Source organism: Aquarana catesbeiana, linkage group LG01 (assembly GCF_042186555.1).
Source record: "Aquarana catesbeiana isolate 2022-GZ linkage group LG01, ASM4218655v1, whole genome shotgun sequence".
Taxonomy (NCBI): domain Eukaryota; kingdom Metazoa; phylum Chordata; class Amphibia; order Anura; family Ranidae; genus Aquarana; species Aquarana catesbeiana.
Window position 1 is genome coordinate 336,377,426 of NC_133324.1, and position 20,970 is coordinate 336,398,395.

At 42.2% G+C, this 20,970-nt stretch overlaps 1 protein-coding gene across 1 annotated transcript in view; it reads left to right on the forward strand.

Annotated features, from left to right (window-relative positions):
- Window positions 1–18,551, forward strand: part of LOC141145238 (immunoglobulin superfamily member 1-like) — a 54,542-nt gene extending 35,991 nt beyond the window's left edge. Inside the window, exon 9 of the mRNA XM_073631753.1 lies at window positions 12,128–18,551. Coding sequence (XP_073487854.1) covers window positions 12,128–12,154 — 27 coding nt within the window. The 3' untranslated portion in view covers window positions 12,155–18,551. The remainder of the gene's footprint in view (window positions 1–12,127) is intronic.
- The last annotated feature ends 2,419 nt before the right edge of the window (window positions 18,552–20,970 follow it).

Consider the following 20,970-nt stretch of genomic DNA (forward strand, 5'->3'; position numbering starts at 1 on the left):
TGTCTCATCCATGTAAACTGATACATTCTGCTAGCTTGTGCTCTTGAAAATAAACAGACTTGCTCACTGGATCATCAGATACACATAGAAGAAATAAAGCCTAAAAAAATGGAAACAAATGCAGCAATACCATTTAAGAATTGGTAAGCTGAACTATAATAAATGTTTGCTTTTAGGTTTAATACTGCTTTAATTTATCAATGTATATGAGTTGAAATTAAGAGGTCACTTTTAGGCCTCTTGCATATGATACTCCTGTTTATGCATCTACTTTTTTCAGAAATTATTATTATTTTTTATTTTTTTTTGTATTTGCTCATATTACACGCATTTTCGCGTATATGCCTTGGCGCATTTTTGTGTGCACTCGCGGAAACTTATTCTCATTCTGCACAATATGTAACTGGGCATTTGCACGCATTTGTGCACATTTTCGCGTATTTGCAAACGTTTGCAGGTATAAGGCGTAAATTTCTGACCAAAAAAGCTGATTTTTCTATGTTTTTTTTTAAATCCAATAACTCTTTCTATTGATTTTAACATACTGAAAAAAATACAGTATATTACAAACAAACTCTACATACAACCCAGATACTGATGTCAACAAATAAAACCACTCACAAAAAAAAAAAAAAAAACACCCCTACTCAAAATCAAACCTCTCTCCCTCTGCCCTCTGAGCCCTTGCTAACTATAATTTTCCTTTGATATCCGGGCCAAAATCGGCCAACCACCTTCTCCATATAATCTCAAACTTCCCTGGACAGTCTCGTTGCAAAATCACATATTTTTCTTTTAACTGACTTTCCCTAATTTGTATTCTTCACTACTCCACTGCTGGGGCATGTACTGAAATACATTTTTAAGCTATTAAATTACGCATCTGAAACAGGCTTCTCAATTTTATTTATTTATTTATTTATTTCAGGTACTTATATAGCGCCGTCAATTTATGCAGCGCTTTACATATACATTATACATTCACATCGGTCCCTACACCCTCAAGGAGCTTACAATCTAAGGTCCCTAACTCACATTCATACATACTAGGGACAATTTAGACAGGATCCAATTAACCTACCAGCATGTCTTTGGAGTGTTGGAGGAAACCGGAGTATCCCACACAGGCACAGGAAGAACATGCAAACTCCAGGCAGGTAGTGTTGTGGTTGGGATTCGAACCAGTGACCTTTCTTATTGCTAGGCGAGAGTGCTATCCACTACACCACTGTTCTCAATAGTGTGATATAATCACCACTCGAGATCCCGGCTGGTTCCATCATATTTAACGAGCACAAACCTGGATCTAGTGGCAATCCCATTCCTAACAAGCTGTTAATAGTCCCGATTACCCCCCCCCCCCCCCCAGTATCAATGAAGTTTGGGACATTTCCATAACATATGAATGAGGTTCGCCCTTACATCGAGGACAGAGAGGGGAGTCCATCTGTTTCCATTTAAATAGTTTCTCTGGAGTATGATACACCCTGTGTAAGATAAATAGTTGTGTTAACTTTTGTGTGGTAGATAAAGATACATCAGGGACTGTAGATAAGGCCATTGACCATTGATCATCTGATATTGGGCCCAAATCATGTACTCATTGAGCCCTTCATGGAATAACTACCAAATCTTGAAATTTAGTATATAGTACCCAGTATAGTTGTGATATAAGTCCTTTCTTATGTATTTTAGAATCCAATAGGGAGATTATTGTTGACCTATTTAATCTTAATTTTAAATCACAGGAGCGGGACTGTGCTTTTATAGCATGTCTAAGCTGGAGGTATTGAAAAAACCTATTCTTCGGGATTTCATATTCTTCCATTATTTGAATAAAAGATTTTAAAGTGTCCTCCTGAAATAATTGACTCAGGTACCTTACCCCCTGTTTTTGCCACAGATCAAATCCTTCCAGTTTTCCCAATACTTCATACCTAAGTTCCCCCATATTGGGGTATGGGTTGTATACCCCTCTATATTGGTGATATTTTTCATTTCTTGCCATATTTTATCAAATAATTTGCCAATCATAAATCATCATCACCTTTTACCCTTCGAATAGTCCCTGTCTCTAATAAGGAGACAAGTGAGTAATCCCTACATAACGGCAACAGCAAGCCCTCAGACTCCGATATTTCCATCCAACCAGAAAACTGCTGTAATTGCGAGGCTAGAAAGTAACTTTTTATATGTGGAATAGCGAGCCCTCCTACATCTTTTGCGACAGAGAGGTTCATTTTATACGAGATCGCATCGCAGGATCCAGGAAGAGCTTACTTACCTTGTCCCCAGGATCCTGTGATATCTCCCCGCAGTGTGAGAGGCTTGTCCTCCGCTTGATTCATCACAGAGCCGAGCTCTGTTCCCTGCGAGTGCTGCGACGCACGGGGACGGAGAACGGCACCAAATTCAAAAAGTGAAACACACACAATAAATATATTGTAATCTTACAGATTACATTACTGTATGAAATTATTTCACATCCCTTTTGTCCCTAGTGGTTTCTCCAGTGCCCTGCATGCAGTTTTATATTATAAAAACAGTTCTTTCTGCCTGGAAACTGGAGATTGTCCATAGCAACCAAAACCATCCCTTTACATCAAAAGTGGTTTTAGACCAGCTAGAAAACAGCGATAATAAATTAGAATCACTCGCAGAATTGAGCGATAGTGATTTGTGGGGAGATCCGTCATCAAACACTGAAAAGTAATGACAGCGACAATTCTGCAACTGAGCAAATTTCAGTGTTTTTTATTTGATTACATTATTGAATAATTTTTATTATTATTATATTATTATTTGGTATAATTATTTATAGTTATTTATTATATTATAATTTATGATTTCGTGTTTCAAATTTGATCATGCCCGAGATGTCTACTAGACTCTGGTTTGGACAGATTTAAGTGAGTTATTCCTAAGAATTACAGGCCTACAATAAAAAATGCCAAATTTCCATGCAAAATAATTGTACCGCTTTCAGCATCAAAAATATGAAATAATCATACCGCCAGGGAGGTTGATATACACACAGCACCCTATATTGACAGAAAAACACAGAATTGTTGACATTTTTGCAGATTTATTAAAAAAGAAAAACTGAAATATCACATGGTCCTAAGTATTCAGACCCCTTGCTGTCACACTCATATATTTAACTCAGGTGCTGTCCATTTCTTCTGATCATCCTTGAGATGGTTCTACACCTTCATTTGAGTCCAGCTGTGTTTGATTATACTGATTGGACTTGATTAGGAAAGCCACACACCTGTCTATATAAGACCTTACAACTCACAGTGCATGTCAGAGCAAATGAGAATCATGAGGTCAAAGGAACTGCCAGAAGAGCTCAGAGACAGAATTGTGGCAAGGCACAGATCTGGCCAAGGTTACAAAAAAATTTCTGCTGCACTTAAGGTTCCTAAGAGCACAGTGGCCTCCATAATCCTTAAATGGAAGACGTTTGGGACAACCAGAACCCTTCCTAGAGCTGGCCATCTGGCCAAACTGAGCTATCGGGGGAGAAGAGCCTTGGTGAGAGAGGTAAAGAAGAACCCAAAGATCACTGTGGCTGAGCTCCAGAGATGCAGTTGGGAGATGGGAGAAAGTTGTAGAAAGTCAACCGTCACTGCAGCCCTCCAACAGTTGGGGCTTTATGGCAGAGTGGCCTGATGGAAGCCTCTCCTCAGTGCAAGACACATGAAAGCCCACGTGGAGTTTGCTAAAAATCACCTGAAGGACTCCAAGATGGTGAGAAATAAGATTCTCTGGTCTGATGAGACCAAGATAGAACTTTTTGGCCTTAATTCTAAGCGCTATGTGTGGAGAAAACCAGGCACTGCTCATCACCTGTCCAATATAGTCCCAACAGTGAAGCATGGTGGTGGCAGCATCATGCTGTGGGGGTGTTTTTCAGCTGCATGGACAGGATGACTGGTTGCAATCGAGGGAAAGATGAATGCGGCCAAGTACAGGGATATTCTGGACGAAAACCTTCTCCAGAGTGCTCAGGACCTCAGACTGGGCCGAAGGTTTACCTTCCAACAAGACAATGACCCTAAGCACACAGCTAAAATAACGAAGGAGTGGCTTCACAACAACTCCGTGACTGTTCACATGTCAACAATTCTGTGTTTTTCTGTTAATATGGGGTGCTGTGTGTACATTAATGAGGAAAAAAATGAACTTAAATGATTTTAGCAAATGGCTGCAATATAACAAAGAGTGAAAATTTTAAGGGGGTCTGAATACTTTCCATCCCCACTGTAATCCTTCACATTTCTAGTAACCTCGATCCCCAGATATTTAACCCTATGTTTAATTTGTATTTGTGATGTCTGATCGGGCAGAGGGATTTCCATATCATTCAATTGCAAAAATGTCAATTTCTCCCAATTGATTTGGAATCCCGAGAATTGCCCAAACGCAGAGATGAGTGTCATTAATTCTACCAATGAGCCTAAGGTATCTCCCAAAAAAATCAACGCATGATCTGCATAAAGGGCAATTTTATCCTCCCTGCCTGAGTGACAGAACCCAACTATCCCTTCTGACTGTCTGATGGTGATGGCCAAAGGCTCAATCGCCAATGCAAACAGCATAGGGGACAGAGGGCATCCCTGTCTGGTTCCTCTAGATAATGGAAAGAATGGGGACATTGTGTTATTGATTCTCAACCTTGCCTTGGGATCCTTGTACAACAGTTTCAACCAGGCTAAAAAGCCCGGACCAATTCCAAAGGCAGACAATACAGTCTATAGATATTCCCATTCTACCATATCAAAAGCTTTCTGGGCATCCAGACACAATATGGCACTAGTCCCACCATTATCCCTGGGAAATTGCATATTCAAAAAAAGTCTGCAGATATTTATAGAGGCAGCTCTATTGGGGATAAACCCTGTTTGGTCCTTATGAATCAAGGAATTAATATACATAGATAATCTATTTGCGAGTACCCTAGCTAAGATCTTAACATTAGAGGTAAGTAGAGAGATAGGGCAATATGAGTCTGGTTTTAATGGATCTTTACCCAATTTTAGGATTACTGTAATTATTTTTTTCTTGCATAGATTTAGGGAGTTCTTGCATGTTATATGCCTCGTTTCAAGGAGTTCTGGAAGTAAGATCTGGCCATATTTTTTGTAGATTTCAGATGGTAGCCCATCTAGTCCAGGAGCCTTATTATTCTGAGTTTGGGATACTGCCTCCTCTAACTCTTTCAGAGTTATTGGACTATTCAACATTTCTCTCTCATTTACATTAAGTTTTGGAATACCACATTTTTCCAAAAATTGTGTACTTTGATTCTTTACATTTACTGTTTTGGATTGATATAATAAAGTATAGAAATCTACAAATCTACTCTGAATACTCATGATATCGTATACAATTGTTCCATGAACTGTATATTTTTAATAGTGGCTATGCCTGATGGGCCATCTTGATTACGAGCTATCACCGCTAAAATTAGATCTACCTGCTCCCCCATTTCATAATGTTGTTGTTTTTGAAAAAATCTACTATTCTCTGCTTTCGATAAAGATGAGAGAGAGAGAGACACCCCACATGTGAAGCATTGAACAGAAAAAATTAAGGGTATATAGATAAACCCTTGTTGGTATAAACAGAATAAACAGAAAAATCAGTCAATATTTTTGTTTGTTTATGAATCTTGGTTTTATTTAAAAAAAATGTTGTATATCACAATGGCTAAATCCATGAGATAATTACAGTACCTCCAGGTAAGCCTTATTTATAGGCTTACTTGTAGGTACAAGTGCTGTAACAGAGTTTACAACCTCTTTAATACCTTAAATAACATCGTATTAGATGTTTACTTCAAGAGTATATCATTTGTTTGGAAATTCTAGAGAAAAGTTGAAATAATGCATTACAATTTAACTAAACGCATTCGATTTTAGTTGACTAAAATGTATGAGATTTTAGTCGACTAAAATGTACTGAAGATTTTAGTCGCCTAAAACATGACTAAAACTAAAACAATTTAGACAAAAATATAACTAAAACTAAAATGGCGGGGAGGGGGGCGTGGCCTGACGAGGCATGTGAGCAGACCTGCTGCACGGAGCTCCTGCTGAAGATCCTGTCTATCATCCTTTCCTCACAACCGATGTAGCCAGTTTCTGCCCCAGAAGGCTGCCTGATACCTTCTGGAGTCGTCTGGTGCCATTGGCCGTCCGTCCTGAGTTGAGGATGACCCGGGGGAACCGAGCGGAGACCGAGGCCTTGGAATCCCAAGCTGACCAAGATGGCGCCGGCCAGTCTCAGCCTCCCAAAGCACAGCGCAGCCTGGAGAAGAAATCCGAGCAGGGGGGTAAGTCCAGTCCCTAAAACCAAAGAGCAATCCAGGGACATGCTTTACTATACTCAAAAGCTGGCTGGGCGCTCTGACTCCCCCCTGCCTGGCTCATATCAACCCTTATACACCTCTGAGCTGGATAACAGGGAAGACACAAGCATGCTAGATGACACAGTGCCATTAGACATGCAGCAGGACCTTATGTCTGATCCATCTGACTCCCCCTCAGAAGAAAATGCTCAGCCCTCTCTGAGTGAAATCCTGCATGCTGTGCACAAATGTACTGCCTCTGTTGATGATCTGATGGAGAAATTTGGAGGGCTGAGGGAAACAGTGTCCCTTATGTGTCAGGATCTCCAAAAGATCAGAGAGAGAACCACAGCAGTGGAGGGTCGGGTGAGCGTCGTGGAGGACCAGTTGCCCCCCTTCACAGAGATGTCAGGATGGCCACTCAAAACGCCTTTCAAGCCCTTAGTAAAACTGATGAAATTGAGAACCGTCTAAGACGCAACAATGTACGCATAGTGGGGCTCCCTGAAAAAGTGGAAGGCCGTGATCCCACAACATTTATTGAAGGATGGCTACAGGAAGTTTTTGGCAAAGAAGCTTTCTCCCCCATTTATACTGTAGAAAGAGCCCACAGGGTGCCCCCACGACCCCTTCCGCCTGGGAACCCCCCACGATCAATGTTGTCCAGTCTCTTGAATTACAAGGACAGAGAGGTGATACTGTGACTGGCTAGAGAAAAGGGCACTGTCAAGCATAATGGCACCAAAATCTCATTCTATCCAGACTTCTCCGCCGAAGTGCAAAGCAGACGATCGAAATTTGCAGATGTCAAGAAAAGGCTACAAAGGCTGCAGTTATCCTATGCAATGATGTTCCCAGCCAAGCTAAGGGTGACGGCCAATGGACAGAACCAATTTTTTGAAAATGCACAAGATGCTGCGACCTGGCTGGATCACAATGAGCAAGTTCTGCGCCGCCAAGGCCGAGAAGATGGAGCCGGATAAACCGGACCTGGCAGAAGTAATGCAGGGAAATACAGGGCGTCAATTCCCCGTTTATGTTTATCACTCTAAAGAGGAACTATACTTGTTGCTCACACAGCGAGTGATTACCTCTGGAAAATTGTTATTTCTTTAACACCAGTTATTTTCACTAAAAGCACCGGCCCTCACGGTGATGTCACCGTGTTGGGTGTTTGTAAGCTATGTGAAGTCATGGGTTACATGGCTACTGTTTCAAAGCCCTGTTGGCGTTAATAATCAGAACAGACAGCATACCCTACAGCCCCTGGACAGTACTGGCTGTGTGCGTTTCATCATGGCCGGATTCAGGGCTTCCAACATTTTTTATTTTTGCTATGTTTTCTACTGTTTTGCCGCGCAGTTGCACGAGACTGTCCATCCTTCTCTAACGCTGAGTTTCCATTGTGCAACCCCTTTGCAGAGAGATTGTTTTTTGATGTAACATGATCCAATACACCTGGGCCACCGTACAGTCCAAATCAGTCTGATCTTTAGAAGAGCACCCCTTCAATGTATTTTTAACAGTTTGCAATGGTGTCTACACCTATAGTATCATGGAACGTGCGCGGAGTGAATGACCCTTTAAAAAGGACCATGATCTCCTCTGGTTTGCTCAAATTCCATCCAGCTATTATTGGCCTTCAGGAGACTCACCTCCTGGGAGACAATGTGGGATGTTTGCAATACCTGGCAAATCGTATCATTCCACTCACTCTGCTTATTCACGTGGGGTGAGTGTACTGATACACAAAGCATTAGTATACCAGGAACCTGACTCGCCGGTGGATGCTTCTGGCAGATTTGTATTTATTTACTGTTAACTGTATACCTTAACATTGCTGATAGCTTTTATATATATCCCACCCCCGTTTTCACAGGAAGTGTTACAGTTGTTGCTGACGTACCTGGCAGGCAAACCTGATGTCCCACTGCTGATTATGGGAGATTTCAACTGCTATCTAGATCCCAAATTGGATAGGCATCCCCCAGTTCCTTCCCCCAAGGGTGGCAGGGGTACAGCGCTCAGCCGCCTATTGGCGGAGGTGGGTTGGATTGACATATGGCGTATACGTAATCCTGAGGTGAAGCAGTTTTCATGCTTCTCCAAGACCCACGGTTCTTTGTCCCGTATCGACCTTAGTATAGGTACACCTAATATACTTGATCACACATCTAGGATAGAATACTTCCCTCGTGGAGTGTCTGATCACTCACCAGTGGCCCTGTGGCTGATTACCCAACCCCCTACCTCGCTACCTAAGGCGCCGTGGAAGCTTAATGCTTTCTGGCTTAAACTGTTTAACTCCCCAGAGCAAATAAGAACCCAAATTGAGCGATTCTTCCAATCTCATAAACATCATACGGATAAAATTCAAAAATGGGAAGCCTTCAAGGCCTACCTTAGGGGGGTGTTTATTGCTGAGATAGCTACAGTTAAAAGAAACTCCTCAGCCCTACTGGAACAGGTGGGGGACCAGGTGCGTCAGCTGGAACTATCCTATGTTACAGATCCCACAGATTCTGCAAGGGAGGCATGGATTTCGGCTCAGGACTCCCTGGACCGCTTGAGATCCTCCGCTGCAGAACGCAAGAGGTTTTTTAATAAGTTGGCATTTTATGAGGAAGGGGAAAAAACGGGACGCCTATTGGCAAGGATAGCCAGGTCACAGCAATAGTCCCCGGCAGTTGGAGCGATCCGCACAACTAATGGTAGGGTGGTCAATGACCCCGAACACGTTATATCTGAGCTGGCATCCTTCTACAATGATTTATACGGTGCGAGGGATGGCTACTCAGATAGTGAGCTTGAGGCCTATCTGTCGGGGATTGAGCTGCCATCTCTGTCAGGGGAGGCCAGACAATCGCTGGAGGCTCCCCTGACATTGGAAGAGCAATAGATTGCGGCATGCTCCTTTCCCACGTGCAAGGCGCCGTGGGAGGATGGCATCCCCATGGAAGTCTTTTCTCAGTATGGTGAGTGGATTATGCCGCACTTGCTAGAAGTTTTCAATGCCTCTCTCGAGGAGGGCAGTCTGCCGCCCTCAATGACTAGAGCTAACATAATTTTATTACTGAAACCTGGGAAAGATCCGGTTGACCCAGGTTCCTACAGGCCTATAACTCTCCTTCAAAGTGATGTTAAAATCCTGGCTAAGGTCCTGGCGCTGCGGGTCAACCGGATCATTACTTCCATAATACACCCCGATCAGGCAGGTTTTATGCCGTAAAAATCCATGGCCACCAACCTCAGACGCCTATTTTTAAACATGCAGCTACAGTCTGACAATAAGGGTAACAGGGTTCTGCTGTCTCTAGATGCGAACAAGGCGTTTGACAGCATGGGCTGGAGATATCTATGGGCGGTACTGTCCCGGTTTGGGTTTGGGGACCGATTCATAGCCTGGGTTAATTGCTGTATGCCTCCCCACAGGCGACCATCAGGATGTCTGGTAGGATGTCTCGTGCATTTGCTTTGGGCAGGGGCACAAGGCAGGGATGCCCCCTGTCCCCCCTGCTCTTTGCCATCGCTATTGAGCCACTGGCAGCTGTGGTAAGGGCAAGTCAGGGGATCACAGGGTTCAAGTACGGTGGCCTCCATGAGAAGATTATGTTGTACGCTGACGACATGATGCTTTTCCTGGGAGACACCACCACATCTTTGGCTGAGGTGATAACCATTATCTCAGGTTTCGGCCACTTTTCTGGCCTGACGATTAACTGGTCTAAGTCGGCTCTGATGATGCTGGACGAGGAGGGAGTGGTGAATTTGCCAGATTCCTGCTCGGTTCCAGTAAAGTCCTCATTCAAATACTTGGGCATACAAATCTCACCTAAACTTGCGGAATATTGTCATTTAAATATACATCCCTTACTGTCCAGATTTAGAGACAAAATTAACACATGGAACAGGCTTAAACTTTCGCTGGCAGGTAAGGCCAATTTAATAAAAATGATATTAATGCCACAGCTACTTTATTTCCTACACAACTCCTTGGTTGTGATACACCTAAAGATTTTTAGGGTGGTTAACACCCTTTTTAGAAGACTATTATGGAATGCGGGCACCCCTAGAATTACATTGGAACAATTGCAGCACCCTAAAGACAGCGAAGGGCTGGCAGTACCCAACCCTTGGATGTACTATATAGCAGCTCAACTACAGCATTTAATTGGCTCCATGGCCCGGGATCCGACCGGCTCATCGGCGCAGTTGATGCTGATTGGCTTTGGAGCGGAGACTATCCCGATGGGTCTGGAGGCCCAGTTGTTCCACAAATCTAATAAACAGACACCCACTTTCACTCTGACCCAGAAAATGTGTAACAAGGGAAGGCAATTGCAAGAGGTGACAGGTTTCACAGAATATAGTCCGATATGGGGGAATCTCTCCTATGTCGAGCTAGCAAAACTACAACAGGGCCCCAGAAGGCGCTCTTTTGGCATTATTTTATTAGCTCATATATTTCGGAATGGCAAGCTGATGCCGTTTTCGGAATTACAAGCCAAGTATAATTTACCAACTACCATGTTCTACCCATATCTCCAGCTCAGACATGCGGTGGGCGCGCAGGGAGACGCTACTCCCTGGACCCAGTCAACTACCCTCAATTTTCATTTGCTGCAGTCCAGCACAGAAACTAAAGGGTTTATCTCACACTGTTATCAAATGTTACTGATGCAACTTTTAAAATCTCACCCAACTAAGGCACCGTCCCTATGGGAGAAGGATGTAGGTCCACTCACGGGAGATCAATGGGAGGAAGTTCTGCAATCTATTAATATATGCTCTCTAAATGTAACCCAAAAGGTCTCCCAATTATATATAGTACTTAGAGTGCACTACACTCCACTTAAAATATATAAAATGGGTAGAAGGCCAGACTCTTTGTGTTGTAGATGTGAGTGACATCAAGGTGATCTCATTCATTTACTCTGGAGATGCCCAAAACTCCATAGGTACTGGAGCGAGGTACTGGGGACACTTAATCAAGTATTCCAGACTAACATTCCCCTGGATCCAATTCACTGTATATTAGGGGTCCTAGAGGATATTGTCCCGGAAGAGATGACTAGAATAGCACTCACTAGGGCACTGTTCCAGGCACGCAAACTTATACTGATTGGCTGGAAATCGGTCTCACCACCCTCAGTGACGTCCTGGATAACACATATGGGTAACACCTTGACTATGGAAAAATGTATTTACCAACATAGGGGTAGCTCTAATAGATTTGAGAGAATCTGGGCACCATGGTTGGACACCCCTGGACTAAGTCCCAGGGAACTGGTACTGTCTAGATTGCTACAATGTCCTGGGGGAGGTCCATGAGGTTTACTAAAGACTAAAGGTCAGAGGTTTGATGAGTATTGTGATGTTATACACATCTTTGGTATTTAGACAAGACTTTGGTAATAGATGATGGATAGACTGTACCGTTTGCATGAAAATGTATTAATGTATAATGCTTGTACATTGGAAACTATGTGAACTTGTTCAATAAACACCTTTTTGATTTAAAAAAAAAAAAAAAAAAAAAAAACTAAAATGGCATTTTAGCCCAACGACTATAACTAAGACGGAATCGAAATTGCTGCCAAAATTAACACTGGTGCTTCTATCACTGTTGTGTATACCATTTAGATTAAAATGTTAAGAAACATGGATTGATGTGTATTGTTCTATGTACTCTGTAATATGATCTAGCTACATAGATCATAATAACAACAAAAACTGTAATATTAATGCTCATTAATTATATATTTCTTATAGGGTGGGTGCAAAGTGACCTCATTGTAGCATGTGGCAGTGACACGATGATGACTTTTCCATTAAACAATAGCTATGAAAGCAAAGATCCGGGAATAGAAGTAATTGCATTTAACATATGTGAACAGAAGGATGGAGTACATTTTCTGATGACGATAATAACTCAGGGTACTTTTTTTAACAATGAACATAGATGCTTATAAAATCCATCATTCACATAAGTTTGGGATTAGATTCTACTTTCAGTATGTATGTTATATGCAGTCAGTACTGTCTCAGTGATCATTTTCAAATCTGTAACCTCTACATTGTACCCCAATGTACATTGTGTCATTGTACCCTGCTTGTGTCAAAATCCATTTCAGATACAACTTATTTCTAGTCCTTTTTTGAATAAAGCCAAACACAGTCTTTCAGCCAATTTAAATATGCTAGACATTATCTAACAAACAAACAAAATAGCATTGTCCACTAGAAAATTAATTTCCTGGAGAAAATGAGTGGGAATGCTGAATAGCTTAATTGCTAAAGCTAACTGGATGAATAGCTTAAATCCGTAAGAAAAAGTTGAAGAAGTGAGAATAGTTGGAAAAGTAGGAATGGTTTTAAAATAAACATGAATTTCATTTAAAAAGTTTAACAACACCACTAATGTATGAAAGATGTGGAATATTTAAAGGTTTTTTTGAAAAGCTTCTTGATCATTAATCCCCACACCTAATGAGTCAGAGACAGTGTGAGAGAACCCTTCAAACAAGCCTTAATAAATCCACAACAGTACATGCTATCGAAACAGCGACTTCACCGTTAGAGAAACACGGCCTTTGTGAACGTATCGGTATAAAATTTATGTTGATAAACTTAAAAATGTGGGCATGTCAGCGATTTAAAAAAGAAGTTGGCTGTGCGTTTCGCTGGGAAATGTGAAGAATTTTATACAGGACAGTCAATGGAAGAAAGTGTAGAACTCTTGTCATTTGGAAGCTCAACCAGCCAAACGTAAAAGGCGTATCACAAAACTGAGCACATTGCCTGAAACTAGACACAAATACCTACGTTTTGATGTATAAATCGTGTATGACAAGTAGATCTTGTGGGTGTGAGAGCAATTTATAGAGAAGGAACTAAGATCATTTTTTTAAGGCTCTGTACTCTAGCTATGACATCATCCACTCTAAGCAGCCAAATACACACTCTGTTTAATCGATAAAATTTCCTGAAATGATTACTAAACTTAAACAGCTTTTTCACAAAAACTGTAAAAGATATCAAACTGAAAAGATATAGCCAGATAGCTGAATATTTTGTGAACGTTTGTTTGGCGTCTGTAGGTGAAAGTATGAAGGAGCTGAAACTTTTGGGAGCGGAAGAAGATTTTAAGGATTTGAAGCATGCTCTCATTCACTTCAATATTAAAAAAAAAAAAGTGTTAAAAAGCTTAATATTTTAAAAAGTATAAATAGTAGAAAAAAAGCTGAAGAAGTCCCATCATTAGCTGAAAGAGCCGAACATTTTAAAAGTTGAATGGTTTTAATAAGTGAAAGTATGCAGAAGTTACGCAGAGCCAAAAAACGTACGGAATAATAACGTTGAAATGAAAAATAAATAAAAAAAACGAATAACAATAGTGGGACTGCTGAAGCATTCCCGCTAAATATTTGGCGGTTCCACACATCTAGGCAGCCATCATTAATTTATGACAAACATATCTAACTGCAATACTTTAATACCAACTATTTATTAACTGTCTTTCTACATATGTCCAAGCCATTTGGTTTTCTCATGCCCAGACTAGCTTGTAATCATAACAATTAGTATTGATGGTCTGCCCATGAGAAATATCTCAATTTGAGGAGCCCATGTAAAAAAAATAAAAAGAAATAAAAATTGAAAAGTTAAAAAACTGTCTTCAAAAGTCCACAATGATACCAAAGTTCCATTGTGCAAAAATTCTACATGTACTGAGCCTAGGTTCACACTACTTCGATTCAATGTACTGAGAATTTGATCTGTTTTTTTTTTTTACCTGTGTGAGGGCCGGTTCCCACTGGTGCAATGTCCGAGATCGGATGTGATTCGCACCACACTGCAGTGCAAATCACATGCGATCTCTGTGCGATGCGATTTCAGCTATACAGATAGTTTGGCTGAATTTGCATCACATTCAGACTAAACTTGCACAGGACCCTTTTTTTGGTCTGCAGCAGAATCGGATCGCATGGGTGTTTACACCCATGCGATCCGATTCTTGTCTGAGTTTGCAGATCGCACTGCGATATGCCAACTGATTTGGGGGCGTCATTAACTTTAAACTGACACTCCCAGCAGTTCGCATAGGGCAGTATGAACTGCCACTGGGAGATATGCGATGCGGGAACCCGCAGTGGATTTGCAGGGTTCCGGTATCGCTGCAGTGTGAACCGGCCCTTTCCGTAAATTTACTGCAATTTTACCGCAAATTTCAGGAAGCAGACAGTGAACAATTTGCAGAGATGTGAACTGTGTGCTGCGAGTTTACTGTAAGTTCAATTGAAGCCTATGAAGATAAAATTTTCACTCCACCACAGGAATTTGCATCGCATCCGCAGTCAAAACGCACAGGAACCTTTTTTTTTCTCACACCGAATTTGCAACGTATATATGTGAACCAAAGCCGTGGAATACTATGCTTTTTACATGACCTGCGAATATGTGTGTTCCTAAATGCATCAAACCCGCTGTAAATTCGCATCAGTGTGAACCCAGGCGGAAGCAAGGCTTTTCACACCACTGTAGGCAACACAGTAATAAATCCAGTACTAAATGGCAGGGACAGCATGGCAATCGATTGGTATTTTTTTGCACTGATTTTATATTATTTAAGGAATAGTTCTTCCTTTTTGTATTTATTTTAAAAATAAAAAAAACAAACAATAAACATGTAAGGTTTGTGAAAAACCTTGAGGTTGCCATAGTTGTACAGAAACATAGCATAACAGCTGCAGACTAGAAGACAAAGGTAATTATGTAACCATTGTTGGACTTTCCTTTCCCCTGTGGCATGACATTGCAGTTGGGTCTCAGCATTTACTGCTGGAGTGCAGATAGTGGCACCTGTGTAAATGAAGCCTGCAAAACGCAAAATTATATACTCACCTTTCCGTAATTTTCCTTTCCTGTCGCATCTTCATGGCAGCATACACGTTGGGTTGTGACTCCGCCTCCACAACCTGATAGGACCACATAGCTATAAATTAGAGAGTAGACACCCGTCCCAGTATTCTCTGTATATATATACACATGTCACCTCAAAAGGGAGGGTGATTGTATGCTGCCATGAAGATGCGACAGGAAAGGAAAATTACGGAAAGGTGAGTATACAATTTTCCATTTTCCTGTCGCATCATGGCAGCATACACGTTGGGGAGTAACTCGCCAAACTGGGTGGGAAAGCAAAATAAATTTATTGACAAGAAACAGAAGAATTGGCCTGTATCACGGCTCTCCCGAATTCAACTGCTGCTAAGCGTGCAGCGTCTATTTTATAATGGGAAATGAAAGTGTTTCTGGAAGACCAAGTGGCCGCTCTACAAATGGTTTCCGCTGAGACTCTGCAGTAAGCTGCCCATGAAGTCGCCATTGCCCTGGTGGAATGCGCCCTTAAACCTTCCGGAATTTGCGAGGAGCCTAAGGAGTAGGCCTTCTTGATGGCTTTCACGAGCCATGAGGCGATGGTACGGGCAGAAGCTGCCTGGCCCTTCCTGAACCCATGTGGAATGACTAGAAGGTTTTCACATTTTCTGAAAGAATCGGTTACAGAGAGGTATTGCAGAATGTTGCCCTTGAAATCCAAAGGATGGGGAGTGCCCTGATCTGTGACCAAGGCCGGGAGGTCAATCTCCTGGTTAAAGTGGAACGAGGAGGAGACCTTTGGGATGAATCTGTCTGAAGGCTTCAGGGTTAGCCTGTATGGGTAAATCATCAGATATGGTTCCTTGATCAGTAGAGCTTGCATTTCTGAGACCCTCTTTGCTGATGTGATGGCAATTAGAAACGATACCTTCAGAGTCAGGTCCCAGAGAGAGACGTCTTCGAGTGGGAAGAATTGTTCTCCGGATAGGGTCTCTAGGACAGTCGATAAGTCCCATGTTGGAAACAAAGGCTTTCTAGGAGGCCTCAGCTTCAGGCAGGCTTTCTGAACTATCGCAGGCCTGCGGGCACCTCCCGCTGACAGGTAAGCCCGTTTAAGATTCGTGTCGATCTTTCTGTCGAGGACATCTCTAAATGTTACCGCATCCTCTAACGGGAGGGTAACATGTCTGGCAAGGCGCATCAGGGATGCGTCCACTACCGGAGGGGACACCAGAGGGTTCACCTTAGGCTCCTTGAGTGGATATAGCTTCAGGAGTCTGTTATTCAGACTAGACTTTTTCTCTGGTCTCTGCCATTCTTCTTTGATTAAGTCTTCCAGTTCATCAATGAACGGAAAAGCTTCTGGATCCTTCTTAAGCTGAGGAAAATACTTCCTTTGCTTTGGCTGGGCTTCCTGGGGTTCCTCCCATCCTATTGCTTCTTTAACTGATTTAACAAACGGCTCTATCAGACAGAAGTCGAATCCGGCCGACACCTCCAGACCTTCATTATCAGATAGGGAGTCTTGCTCCTTTAATGTGCTAGCCCGGGCTGGAGAGGTAGTGGTGGAAAAATCCACATCTGATATGGAAGCCTGAGGGGCTACGGCCCCAGCTGAGTCTCCGACTTCCGAGGCTCTCTCTCTTGTGGCCTCTTCCAGGCATCTTTGATAGGCCAGTTTATCCGGAAGAGCCGCTGCAACGCAAATCCAGCATGCGTTCCCTGCGGGACGGGAGTGGCGTGCAGGGGAACGATGTCTGCGTGAGGATGACCTTCTATGGCGGGATCGACCATGCCGGGAATGCGACCTGGAGCGGCTTCTTCTGCGGCTTCCCCTCGAGCGGCTTCTTCTGTGGTAGGAACAGCTCCGTCTATGTCTGGAGCGGCTTCTCCTGCGTGAGGACTCTCTTTGTCTTCACACAGTCGTTCTTGAGGACCTGGTAGGGCTGACCAATTTAGGCAGTGTTAGAAGTGCTTTCTTTTTCAATCTTCACTACTTACCCTTGTCTTCCCCCCCCTTACCTAATAGGCTGGCGGTGATCTGCTGGGGCAGCGGTCTCCATGGTGAGCGGACTGGAAACCTGCAGGGAGAAAAACAAGCAGCAATGCAGAGAGAGAGAGAGAAAGCAGGGATCCTGACACAGAAGTTGAATAGGAGAAGGTCACCCACCTTTGTAGAGCGTTTTCCCTCTTTCCTTGGTAATGAGAAGCGATCTGACACATGCAGCAACCAGCAGCAGCACATACAGCTAGTGCTGGGTTTTTAAATTCGCCGCCATGAGCGTCGGACGCTCGCGCATGCGCAGTAGCGCCGCGAGACACCCGGTGCCATCTTGGAGACTGGAAACCGGCATAGAGGCGCCCAGAGTGACGGACTGCGCATGCGCGAGGACGCCGAGAACGCTCGGCTATCACAGGCAGCAGCTGGGGAACAACAGAGCCCAGCAGAGAGGAACAAACAACAAAAAAACGGTAGGAGAGGGGGAAAGGGGGGGGGGGGATGGAGACCACTGCACACAACTAAGCCTGTTTAAGGCTTATTTCATAAGGCCATACTGAAGCTTCCCTGGCCAATCCTCCAGCAAGCCTGTTTAAGGCTTTTGTGGGCTGCTACACCTGAAGCCTGTTTAAGGCTTATATTGTGGCAGACAGTTGAGAGATGAGAGAGAGTGCCCCTGAGATCACCAGAGTCGGGCTCCTTCCATTTAGCTGGTTTAGAGGCTGTACAAGAAGGACTTCCACCCAGGAGAGGCTAGAACCTGGCTGGGGCGAAGCGGTAAGGGGGTGCTGATCCGTGCGTCCTGACAGGTGAGGAAAAATAAGAGAATACTGGGACGGGTGTCTACTCTCTAATTTATAGCTATGTGGTCCTATCAGGTTGTGGAGGCGGAGTCATAACCCAACGTGTATGCTGCCATGATGCGACAGGAAACAATGTTTGGCAGCTTTATTGATAAATATGCGGTAACAATGTTATTTCTATAGCATATTTAGACTACTTATTTTATATGTTACTTCGTTAAGGTTTCAGTCACACAGCCATAAAAATGTTACTGCTGTTATTACATGTGTGTTTTCTAGGAGAAAAATCTCAAACTGCCATATGGAATCCCACATCAGTTTCCCTGCTGTGAAAATCTTATATAATGTTCTTTTGTATTTCTCTGCAAGTTTCCCTGCTGATGGAATCTGTGGCACTTTTACACTGTCTGTGTGATACATCAACTCCCTGTATTATGTTTCTGCAATGTTTGTACCATGTGCTCCTGTTACCTTGCTTTTGAATAAAGTTGCCTCTGATTAAAAAAAAAAAAAAGACACGTATACATACATAATGATAGATTATTCTTCCCCTTAGTTTAGACTTTATTTTACGTACTTACAAATGTGTATTCATGCGTCTATAGGCATAAGCACATAAAGCACATGTGCAAGGCACAGATTTTGGGGTCTTGTTTTACTGATCTGAATGCAGTGCATATTTACACACCTGTGCGAAAGGCTACATTGAAAACAATACAACTATGTTCAGATCTATAATTAAAAAACACTTGTATATGCATTTTTTACATCCGTGTGAATGAAGCCTAAAGCCTCATACACACGATCGGATTTTCTGATGGTAAATGTGTGATGACAGGCTGTTGGAGGAAAACCCGACCGTTTGTACGCTCCATCGGACAATTGCTGTCAGATTTTCCGCAGACAAATGTTGGGTAGCAGATTTTAAAATTTTTCGCAGACAAATGTCTGTTGTCGGATTTTCCGAGCGTGTGTACACAAGTCCGTCGGACAAAAGTCCAAAGTACAAACACGCATGCTCGGAAGTAAGGACGAGCCAGAAGCGGTCGGTCTTGTAAACTAGCATTCGTAATGGAGAATTAACATTTGTGACGCGGCAAATTATGAAATCTCCAAACGCAGCGCACAATTCTCTTCTTCTTTAATGGGATAATAATGAAGCTGCTTTGCTGGTGATACTGATGGAATTATTGCAAACAAATTTTCAAAGGCTTTTTTTTCTAGTGATATCAAGAATAATATTATTATGTTTTTTTTGTATTATTTGGCCAAGTTACCACAACACCATTATTCCGTAGTTTTAAAGATCAAGGATACAACTATGTTGGTGTCCCTTGTTAATTTTACATTGTATTTTTGAAAATGTAACTGCCTACTCCCAAACTGTCATTTGAAGTAAAACACATAGCCAAGTATTATTCTACACAATTTTTTTTATTGTGCATTAAAAAAGAAAAACAAATAAGACATGCTATCTGCCAAAAGAAGTTAACCAAAAAGTGCATACTATGCATCCAAAAATATATAGAAAATATAACAAATCAAATCATTATTCAACCAAAAAATAATGTCAAAGCAATAACTCCAAGGCCAATAGTAAATGGCACGTTATCTCTTCCGATTCCGCAACATGGCTGGTTGACGAACGGCCGTTCAGAAAAGAACTGAAAAGCGCAAACTGAAAAGCGCAAACTGAAAAGTGCGAAATGAAAAGCACGAATCAACACTCACCAAACTTCTACGAACATGAAATTAGCAAAAGGAGCCCAAAGGGGGGCGCTAAATAGCTGAAAAACATTGTAGTACGTCACTACATTCATATTTGTTGGCCGACAATTCCTTGCCGTTTGTGTGCAAGACAAGTTTGGGTCAACACCCTTCGGACAAAAGTCCATGGTTTTGTTGGCCAACAATCCGATCGTGTGTACGAGGCTTTAGGCACGGTTCACACTGATGTGGTGCTGGAATCGCAGTGATTCCTGTGCGGTTCCTGCACTGCATCTGAATCTCTGGCAGTTCACACCGTGCTCGGCGAACCGCTGCAGGTGTCAACATAAAGTTATTGACACCCCCAAATCGGTTCGCAGAAAGCAGTGCGAACTGTGGAATCAGATGGAATTAGATCGCATGGGTCTGAACACCCATGCAATCCGATTCCAGTGTGGACAAAAAAAGGATCCTGCAAGTTTTTGGTGCAGATCCAGTGCAAATTGAGCCATACATAATGTATGGCTCAATTAGAACCGCACTGAATTTGCATGTCATCTGGTGTGATTCCTGTACAAATGACATGCGATGCGGCAGACCACATTAGTGTGAACCCAGCCTTAGTGTCCTTTGATTTGTATATAGAATATCAGTTACAGCAAACTCACAAGTGAAAAAAAATGTATACTTTTGAGGATACAAAATGTTGCTATGTAATTCATGTTTACCTTAGTTAACTATACCCAGCCCAATTGAACTCTTCTCTTTCCCTCTTTTATCATTAGCTTTTTTTCTTCCTACTCTTGTATTTTTTTTTCATTTTTTTTTATCACTCACATGTACGGTAATTTTTTTTTTTGTTCTTTTCATTTGTTTTTTGTTAATTTTGGTTGTGTCTCTTCAAACAAAAAATGTTAGAAACTGCCTTTATTTTAATTGTAAATACATTTGCCATGATTTTGTACCAGTCGCTCAATTGTAGTTATTTTAGTGTCTCTTTAAATAGGACAAATCACAGATTAAAAGTTGCACTTTTATTATACACTTATACTTTGATTAAAATCTTACTCTTAGGCTACGTTTTCACTATTGCGACCCCAAAGTCGCGTGATTTAGCATGCGACTTTGGAGTGCGACTTTGAGTGTAGCTTTGATCCAACTTTACAGTCTCTGGATCAAAGTTGCATTGTAAGTCGCATCAAAGTAGTGCAGGAACCTTTTCAAAG